The following is a 10224-nucleotide window of genomic DNA, read 5'->3' on the forward strand; positions in this document are numbered from 1 at the left end:
TGCATGGAGCTTATAACCAAAACAAAGCAAAAAAAAAAAAAAAAAAAAAGAAAGAAAGAAAGTTAGAGTTTCGTATAAGAAACAAGAAAAATGCATACATCATTCTGCCACAAAGCAGTAACGGGCCAGCAGGTCTTTCTCTGTGTATCAGTGCCCCACCTTTGCATTCACATGTCTGTCTCTCTAACTGCCTTGTGTTGTTCAACAAGGGCATTGTATTTTTCTTAGCACTAAGGGAAGGGGGTGGTGCTAGGTGGCACGTGAATGTGAACTTCAGTTGTGGAGGGTCATCCTGGAATCTGAGCATGCTTGGTGCCAAAGATGACGGCCCTGCGCTGTGTTGTCACCCAGACACACCACCCCACGTGAGCTGTCCTACCTGGCTGCTGCTTTGACTTCATGGATCTTAGGAGCAAAAGCCCTCGGCGGAGCATTTCCCCGGGGGCCCTTCCATGCCCAGAAAACCACGGGCAGGCTCTAGCTCTGTGTCATTACCTCGTGGCCAGACCCTGCTCCTCTGCATGGGGCCATCGCCCGTGGTCCGGGGTTCCCATCACCGGCTGCCCTGCCCCTCGCGCACCTCGGGTTCCAGAGCCCAGAGTGGACAGATGGCAGTGAGCTCAGCTACGTACGCCAGAGGAGAACCCCCACATGTGCAAGCTGGCCGCCTTCCACCGAGGACTTTCCCGGGGTGTCCTACCCTCAGCCTTCAACTATCTTGAGCTTATTTCATCAGACTAAACTTTCTCGGGAGTAATTTTCAGAAGACAATTATCTGTTCCTTTTACTGGTTCTTTTGAGACTAACGCTCCCTTCTTCCACTCAGCACTGCAAGTTCTGGTAACTACACTGCGTGCCCTGAGCCTGCTGCCTGATCTCTGAGATGTCAGGATCTGGGCCCTGAACGACCCTTTTTGGTGTAAATGGTGTTGGAGAGATTTATCCCAGAGGGAGGTTGGCAGGAGAGAAGTCTCTCTCCTGCATTGCATGGGTAGAAAACCGTTTTACATGTCTACAAGGAAAACATCTAGGGAGTCAAATGAGGGTGTCGGGAACGTGGTTGATGGGGTTTGGACCACTCTTCTGAGCAAATATAAATGAACATCTGAAATATTAAAGCTTCAACAGAATCATATCCTAAAATTTTACTTTTTCTATTTCAAGTAATCAGAAATATGTGTTGATCGGGGCACCAGCAGGTGGCGTGGCGGTTAAGGTGCTGAACACTCCCACATGGCCGACCATGGTTTGAGTCCCAGACATGGTGGCTTGCTTTCTCGCATCATATCTCTCTCTCTCTCTCTCTCTCTCTCTCTCTCTCTCTGTATGTGTCTCTCTCTGGTCAAATTAAAATAAAATGAATGAATAAATAAAATTAAGTAAATAATTATTTTAGAAAAATGTGTAGATGGCTTTTCTAAAAATTTTAATAGCATTCTTTATGTTTAAGTTGTTGACTTATTTTTAGCCACTTTTACTCAGCTTAAACAAAATCTAAACATGGCTTTACAGGAACTGTCTCCATCAATCACACACTCAACAGCCTCTAACAGCCTAACCACCCGCTATCGCTAGATTTCCAGCACAGCTCTCCTCTTAGAATCAACTCAAAATTGATTAAAGTTTTAACTGTAAAACCTGAATTTGTAAAACTACTGTAAAGAAAAATAAGGATAAAGCTTCATGTTATCAGTAATGCAACAACTTTTTGGATATGACCCCAAAAGCACAGGCAGCAAGAGCAAAAAAATAGGTAATAAAATTGCATTAAGCTAAAAAGTTTCTGCACAGCCAAAGAAGCAATTAATAGAGTTAAGAGACAACCCACAGAATGAGAGAAAATATTTTTAGCTCATATCAGACAAAAGGTTAATATGCAAAGCAAATAAAGAACACTAACTACTCAATAACAAGAAAATACCTCTATTTTAAAAATGGGCAAAGAACTTGAACAGACATTTCTCAAAAGAAAACATATAAGTAGCCAAAAGATACATGAAAAAGTGACCTATCTGTATTTATTCACGCAGCACAAGACAACCCTGCTGATGTCGCATGGTACAGGTGGGAGCTCACACACAAAAGTGCAAGGGTTGCCAATCTACACAGCTCTCAGCATCCCACAGCCTCACAGAGGTTGTACTTCAAAAACAGATTTCTTTTTTTTTCTTTTTTTGGAGAGGTTTTTGCTATAGGGCGCATGCACTTGCCAGACAGAGCGAGAGAGACAGAAAGCGAGAAATCACCCCCCAGGGGAGATGGCCACGCCACAATCCCTTCTCCTCCATTCTCCTATTGGGATCTTGGGCACGCACACACAAGCACCCGGCGTGAGTGTAAGCGACCAGGTCCGGGACTCGAACTGTGGTCGACTACGTGGAAGTCCAGCAACATAGCCATTACGCTAACTGCTGGCCCCAAAAAACAGATTTCTTCTTTTGATTCCCACATGGCTAACAAGAGCAGCCCATGCTGTTTCCATAATGACTGCACCATCTCACATTCCCACAATAGTGGGCAAGCTCCAATGTGTTCATATTCTGGACAACACTTATTTTCTATCTTCTTTTCACTTTTTTTTTTTAAATTCGCCAGAGGGTAATTAGGCAATTAGGGTTCCCTTTTTTCTACATCCTCACCAACACTTGTTATCTTTCATCTTTTTGATAAGAGGCATTTTAATATGTGTAGGGTGATATCTCATTCACTGGAGAGACAGAGAGAGAAGATAGAGCACCCATTGTGTGGAATGGTCATGTTTCAGTCCCTTCTCCTCCATTCCTTCCTCCTTTTGGGATTTTAGGCACACACATACACATGTACACACGTACACACGTACACGGTGTTTCTCAAGCCACCAGGACCACGTGGAATCCAGCTACTTTAGCCACCAGACCGTACGCACGCATTCTTTTCCCAGAGGTTGTGTGGTGAAATCTCAGTGTAGTAATAATTTGTACTTCCTTGAGCATTGCTCATGTAGTATCATTTCACATGCTTGTTGCCCATTTATGTATCTTTTTTGAATAAATATCTATTCAACCTTTTTGCCTATTTTCCAACTGGGTTAGACTGTGTTGTTAAGCTTTAAGAGTTCTTTACTCGCTGACTATGCTGGGTGGATGGGAGGGATTCACGATGGCACCGGTCAGCATCGACCTAGTGGGGGAGCGCACAGCCAAGGTTGGGCTGCTTCTCCAGGGCTTTGCAGCAACTCCAAGCCTCTCCTCAAGCTGGCCCAGGACCTAGGAAGGCTGGAGGATCTTCCTACGCCAAAGGCTCAGGTGTCCTGAGCTCTTCTTTGTTGGGAGGTTTTGATTATTGACTCAGTATCTTGTCCTAGCCATGGTGACACGGGCAGTAGGGGGATGAAGGATTGTGGCACGACCAGGCCCTATAGGCCCTGTTGGGGTGCTTCCTCTCTCTCTCACTCTCTCACTCTCTCTCTCTCTCTCACACACACACATGCATGCACATGTTCTCTGACATTAAAAGAAAAGAGCAAGATTACATTTTAGAAACAAAAGGAAGAAAACCAGCAGTGAAGAATGAAGCCACACTGTTGTCACGGGCGAGGCTCTCTGCTCTTGACTTCATGGTAGAGAGAGTTGAGCCCAGGGGCAGGGATGCCAAGGGAGTTCACTGGGCATATGTGTGATAAAGAATAGTGATGGTGATGGTGGTGATGGTGGTGATGGTGGTGGTGGTGGTGGTGATGGTGGTGATGATGGTGATGGTGGTGATGGTGGTGGTGGTGATGGTGGTGATGGTGGTGGTGATGGTGGTGGTGGTGGTGATGATGGTGGTGATGGTGGTGGTGGTGATGGTGGTGATGGTGGTGGTGATGGTGGTGGTGGTGGTGATGATGGTGGTGATGGTGGTGGTGGTGATGGTGGTGATGGTGGTGGTGATGGTGGTGGTGGTGGTGATGATGGTGGTGATGGTGGTGGTGGTGATGGTGGTGATGGTGGTGGTGATGGTGGTGGTGGTGGTGATGATGGTGGTGATGGTGGTGGTGGTGATGGTGGTGATGGTGGTGGTGATGGTGGTGGTGGTGGTGATGATGGTGGTGATGGTGGTGGTGGTGATGGTGGTGATGGTGGTGGTGATGGTGGTGGTGGTGGTGATGATGGTGGTGATGGTGGTGGTGGTGATGGTGGTGATGGTGGTGGTGATGGTGGTGGTGGTGGTGATGATGGTGGTGATGGTGGTGGTGGTGATGGTGGTGATGGTGGTGGTGATGGTGGTGGTGGTGGTGATGATGGTGGTGATGGTGGTGGTGGTGATGGTGGTGATGGTGGTGGTGCAAACACACTCCCTGGCAGAGCAGCTACTCAGGAGGCAGCCCTGCAGCCTTCGGGGAGCCCCCTTCATGGAGATCTACAAGCCCCTCACCAAGGGGTGGGTTCTAAGGGTGAGAGTGGCCTGGAGGACCCGTCAGGACGCTTATCTGCGCTTGAGCACGGCTGGCTGGATGGGTCAAGAGCCTCCAGGAGCCCCAGGGCCGTGTCTTCCGCGTGCTGACGAGGCAGTGTCTACTGCAGGTCATCCGGTACTCACGGGCACGCGTGACTGTGAAGCTTCCACACGCCGTGGGGGACAGGACCTTGGATTCCCTGCCCCTGTTGTTGGGCTAGGCCTGGTTCCCTAGCTCCCGACTCCCCTGGTCTCCTACCTCAGTCTTCTCTGGGAAGCCTCATTCTCTGGGTTGGCCTAGTGTCCATGCCCCTGTTTTTACCCTGTCCCACTCTGATGGAAATGACGTTTGTCAGATGACAGCACATTCCCCTCCTGCCAGTGGGCACACCCAAATCTCGCTCAGAAGTAGAACAGAAGCTTCTGTAGACGGAGGATCGTGTTATAACGAAGGCGAGTAACTGCTTCAAAATGCTGCCATAGCAGGAGTCCGGAGCCTGCTCTCTGGGCCTTCAGAGCTGTGGTCGCGAGGCTGTTGTGAGAAATCGCAGTACATGCAGCAGTGCAGTGCAGTCCACCCACGTCACTCAGGGGGCAACTGCACACTCACAGTCAGTCTCGCTTCATTCGTAGCAAGCCCCGTCACAATGTTTTAAATGAAATTGCCATGCATTATTTCAGCACAAACAGTTAAGCATGCATGAAAGGTCAGGACCCGTTTTGTATACGAGAATATTTCTATATCATGCACAAAGTAATCACTTCCTAACATCAATGAGTGTCCAGTCAGGGTCCAAATCTCCTGCGTTTTCTCATCTGCAGTTTTACTGTCGGTTTGAATCAAGCTCTGTTTTTTCCCTTTTGAAATTGAGATTTATTAGTGTGTCGAGGATCAGTACGGACATTTCAATTTGGTTTGAATCGAGTTCTATATAAAGTCCACATATTACAATTACTTGCTAATTCTCGAGGTTCTCTTTAAACTTGGGTTCCCTATCACCTCCGTTTTTCTTTCCCTTTCAAACCGTTGGTTAGAGGACTCTGGAGAACTTGTGGTCCTCGGCTTTGATGACTGGCTTCACGGCGGCATTTGACGAGCTCCTCTCTGCCCTGCACTCTCTGTGGACGGGTTGGCAGGTGCCTAGAGGCTGGATCGGGTTCATCTGGATGGACAAGGACTCGCATCGTGCGTGTGCGTCGGTCACAGCTGCTGGCCTCTAGCGTGTCGGCCGTCCCTGAGGACCACTGCGGAGACTCATTCTTTTCCCCAACTTCCTTGAGCTGTAATCGGTCACTTAAAAGCTTTATTAAGTAACACACGGGAGTTAGAGTTGGGACCAGGGTCCGATATCTCTTCAAGCTTTGCTCACGTTCTAGGCCCACATTCCCTCGGCCTTCATTGGTGAGCAGTTGAGAGGAACTTCGTTTTATCAGCCACCCAGGTACGGTACGACTTGTACAGGAAAGACGAGCTCAGAACCGTTCCACACAGACCCACCCCACACTCGATTCCCGGGTCACCGTTTCCACAGGGATGAGCTGACTCACCAGCACATGTCGAAGCTGAACAATGAGTTTATTCTAATGTCATCATGACCCTGCGTTTAGACAGTCTCCCATGCTTCATCCATTGTCGACACACCATGGTCATGCATAAGGATTCTGAAATGTCCCAGCTTTGTCGGGTGGGAACTTTGTCAAGCCCCTCCCTGCAGCCTATTGGCATAAGAACAGCATTCTTTCATTGTAGTGCTTGCCTGAGACAGAGAAAGGGAAAGGGGAAGTGAGAAATCATCCCCCGGGGGGATGGCCACACTGCAGTCCCGTCTCCTCCATTCTCCTCTCCAGATCTTGGCATGCGCATGCACACACACACACACACACACACGTGAGCGCGCACCACCGGGTGTGATTTCCAGGCCCCCGATTTTAGGACTTGAAACCTGCACTGGGCAAACCAACCTTGATACAACAGTGCCTATTTTTCTACAATTCTACCTGCAGAGCACTGAACTTCCCGATTTCTCCAAATACAGCAGGCGACAAGCTGCATCGTGGCATAGATGCTCCTACAATTCTCTTACTAGATGAGGGATTGACTGCCCTTTCCCTTTGTAAGTTTACAGTTATCTTCACTACCATCCTCTGTCCTCTTATTCTCTAACCTCTTATGCTCAGACACAACATGTCACGTAGTAACGATGACATCTGTCACCTCACTCACCCATCTCGGGCCGCATCCCTGCCTGTGCTCAGGCTCCTCTCACAAACACCCTCACGTTTCTCTTGTGCTTCTGTCACACCGCATCCAGTTCACCACCTTTCATGTTTATCAAATACAATGATAGCCCTGAAGGAACTTGGGTGTCAGTCAGCATCACCTGGTCTACTCGTGCTAAAAAGTATACATTCGTAGGAGCATACCAAGAACACGAGAAGCAGATGAGGTCCACATTCATTCAAAAAATTAGTTTTTCAAAACCTAGTGTGGGCTATTCTCTCTCCTAACATAAAATTCCAGATTCCTATACCTCATTTTCCCAAGAAGGACCCTGTCTAGAGTTGCCAGTCTGGCCAGGCTGCATGCAGGAAGCCCTAAGCTATGGTCACTACGATAAGACTGCTGTCCTCACTACCACGGGGACTCCGGGATGGAGCCAGAGCCCACTGCCCTCCTCCCCCTACTCCCTCAGGCCTTCCCAGACCCCATGGTGCCCTTTAAAACCTCCTTTTTCCTAAGGAGAAATTTAGCATCACTCACTACAGTGTCAAGAAAATAACTTTGCAGATAGAAAATCTTTCTAAAGTAAAGACCAGTGGCAAGGAGGCCCCCATTGACAGAGCAGAATATCTCCACATATCTCAACAGCTTTTCCCCTAAGGACTCATCCTTCTCAACTAACAGCAAACGGGGAGACTTCAGGTTTTCTTTGAGTTGTGCAACCGACACGTGCAAGTCTTTGGCCATCTTTTCCAGGGACGAGTCGTCCAGCCCAAAGTAAGACCGGTAGAGGGTTAGGGTCTCCTGCAGCTTCTCCACGTCGCTGTCACACACGACGCCCACAAAGGGGATGGTGGCCAAGACTCCACCCTTCAGGGCTTCCAGCCAGACCTTCTGCTTCAGGGAATCCCTCTTCCGGTCGATGGCGGCCTCGGTGATGTTCGGCAAGCACTGTATGAAGACATGGCGTTTGTGAGCAGGGAGCTCCCTCAGAAGGGTGGTCTCCAGCGCTGGGAAGTCGTAGTCAGACGCATCAAGGTTAGACACTAGGAAGACCTGAGCGTCGACCACGCCAGCATGCCGCAGCTGTGTCAGACAGTCCTTTTGGATGTCCCCCAGGACTCGGCCCCTGTTGAAGGTACTAGGTGTACCTCGTCGTAAACTGTCTACGTCACTATCTACCCTGGTTCGGACAAAGTAGAAATTCTTGTTCATTTTTCTGATCACTTTGGCCAGATGTGCGTCCGTTTCTTTGAAGCGTGTAGAGTTGATGATAATGAAGAAGTCATATTCACCGAACTTCATCGCCTCCAGATACTTCTGTGGAGGGAAGTTGGTGCTCCCCAAGCCAGGCAGGTCCCAGATTGTCACCGCAGGCAACTTTGGGTGCGTGTATGGAGTTCTCCTCATGGTCGTCTCTGTCACCCCAATGCGGGCTGCACCTTCTTCTTCATGCCCGATACCCCGCAGGGCATTGATGAAGCTAGACTTTCCCGACCCGGTCTCGCCCGTCACTGCGATGTTCAGTGGCGCACTCTCGATGTCCCTCAATGCTTCATTGATTATAGACACTGTCCTCTGAACATCCCCCTTCTCCAGGTAGGATTGAATCAAAATGATGGTGTCCTCAGGAATGATTTTACTTTCCATCTTGAAAGTCTTAAAAAACTTGTCAACGCTGTAGGCCATGTCATTGTCCTCCTTAGGTGTCGAGGAAATGAACTGACCCATGTCTGTGAGCCGCAGAGGGCGCTGGAGGGAGGCAGAGAGAGGGTCAAAGAGTTAGTACGTCATGGGGAGGCCGAGGGGCCCCTGTGCACGTGATAATTGGGAGCATCTTCCCTTTCTACCCGTAGATATTGCCTAGACCTCTGACTTGGGTGTAGTTTGCCCTGACTCAAGCTCCTCTCATATCCTGTGGTGCCCTCCTCCTTTAAGAGACTCCTCATGGGGCCAGCAGATGGCATAGTGGTTACATTTCTGGACTCCCACATGATCAAACACAGTTCTAGTCCCAGATCCAGTGACTTGAAATATACCAGGCATGTGTGCATGCCCAAGATTGTGGGGAAGAGAACAGAAGAGAAGGTATTGTCGCGTGGCCATCCACCGGGGGGTGATTTATTGCTTTCTGTCTCTCTGGTTAGTAGACGTGCCCTATAGCAAAAATCTCTCTCAAAAAAAAAAAGAAAGAAAGAAAGAAAAGAAAAGAAAAGAAAAAAGAAAGCCAACTTTTGATACGTGAAGAAAAAGTTCAAGAAAATCAAACAATAAACCACAGCCTGGGAGGAAATTCTCATAAAGTACTACCTGATAAAGAGCTATTATGAAGACAGGCAAGACACCCTTCTAAAATAAATCCAGCAATGAAAACCAACAACCTAATTACAAAATGGGGCGAAGACTGGGGCCAGTAGGTGGCATAGTGGTTAAGGCACTGGATTTCCATGTGGCCAGCTGTAGTTCAAGTCCCAGACCAGGTGGCTTGGAACTCACACTAGGCATGTGTGGGTGCATCCCAAAATCCCAGGAGGAGAAGGGAGGAGAAGGGGCTGTGGCGTGGCCATCCCCCCTGGGGGGTGATTTCTCACTTTCTGTCTCTTTTTCTCTCAGGTGAGCGTACATGGTCAATAGCAAAAATCTCTAAAAATAGGAACTAAAAGGCGACAAAACAGGACAAAGACCTTGATGCTTCGCCAGGGAAGACACACCGAGGGCAGACAAGCATACGGTCCAATGCCCCCTCGCCGGCCCAGGGAAACGCGGTGGGAACCGCAGCGAGGCCCGCGTGCCACAGCATGGCAGGAAGCTGGAGACGGCAACACCGAACCTGGCTGGCTGAGGGGAAGTAAGACCCTCGGGCTTTGCTAGTGGGAGCGCAGAACAGGCAGCCCACTGCAGGAATCCAGTTGGCACTTTCTTGTGAAATTAAACCCACTCTTACCATACGTGCTCCGTGGTATTTACTCACAGGAGTTAAACACTTGTTCACACAAAAACCTACACACAGTCTTTCCAGAAGTTGTACCCACAATTGCCAAACCTTGGAACAAGCAAGAGGACTTCCAGTGGGAGCTGGGCTCGCACTCTGGTATACCCGGACAGCACGACTCCTCGCTCAAAAGAACTGAGCTAGACAGCCATGAAGAGCCAGGAGGGCCTCCAAGTCATGTTCGTACGTGGAGAGCCGATCTGAGAAACCTACGTGCTGTGTGATTCCAACCACGGAATGTTCTGGAAAGACTATTACAGAAGCGGAAAAGAGATCCCTGGCTGCCAGTGTGTGTGTGTGTGGGGGGTGGGTGCTGAGAGGGCAGAGCAGGGCTTTTCAGGACAGAGGACGTCTCAGCGGACAGTGTCACTCTACTGCTCATGCTCGGACTCACAGCGCCAGCTCTGAGGGAACTGTGGGCTCAGGGACCCACGGCGTGTCAGTGGGGACTCGTCCACTCTGTCGAGGGTGCTAATAACAAAGAGAGATATCTACACCTTTTTCTTTTTTCCTTTTTTTTTTTTTTTTTTTGGAGAGGTTTTCGCTATAGGGCACCTGTGCTCGCCAGACAGACAGAGAGAGACAGAGACAAAGA

The 10224-nt window shown here is 49.1% G+C and overlaps 1 protein-coding gene across 1 annotated transcript in view; it reads right to left on the bottom strand.

Moving 5' to 3' along the window:
- Positions 1-5973: 5973 nt before the first annotated feature.
- The window catches only part of LOC102477001 (uncharacterized), a 31095-nt gene continuing 26844 nt past the window's right edge, over positions 5974-10224 (bottom strand). The window contains exon 7 of the mRNA XM_014587448.2: positions 5974-8389. Within this exon, the coding sequence (XP_014442934.1) occupies positions 7106-8389 (1284 nt within the window). The 3' untranslated portion in view covers positions 5974-7105. The remainder of the gene's footprint in view (positions 8390-10224) is intronic.

This window comes from Tupaia chinensis, unplaced genomic scaffold (genome assembly GCF_000334495.1).
Source record: "Tupaia chinensis unplaced genomic scaffold, TupChi_1.0 Scaffold000214_1, whole genome shotgun sequence".
Lineage (NCBI taxonomy): Eukaryota > Metazoa > Chordata > Mammalia > Scandentia > Tupaiidae > Tupaia > Tupaia belangeri.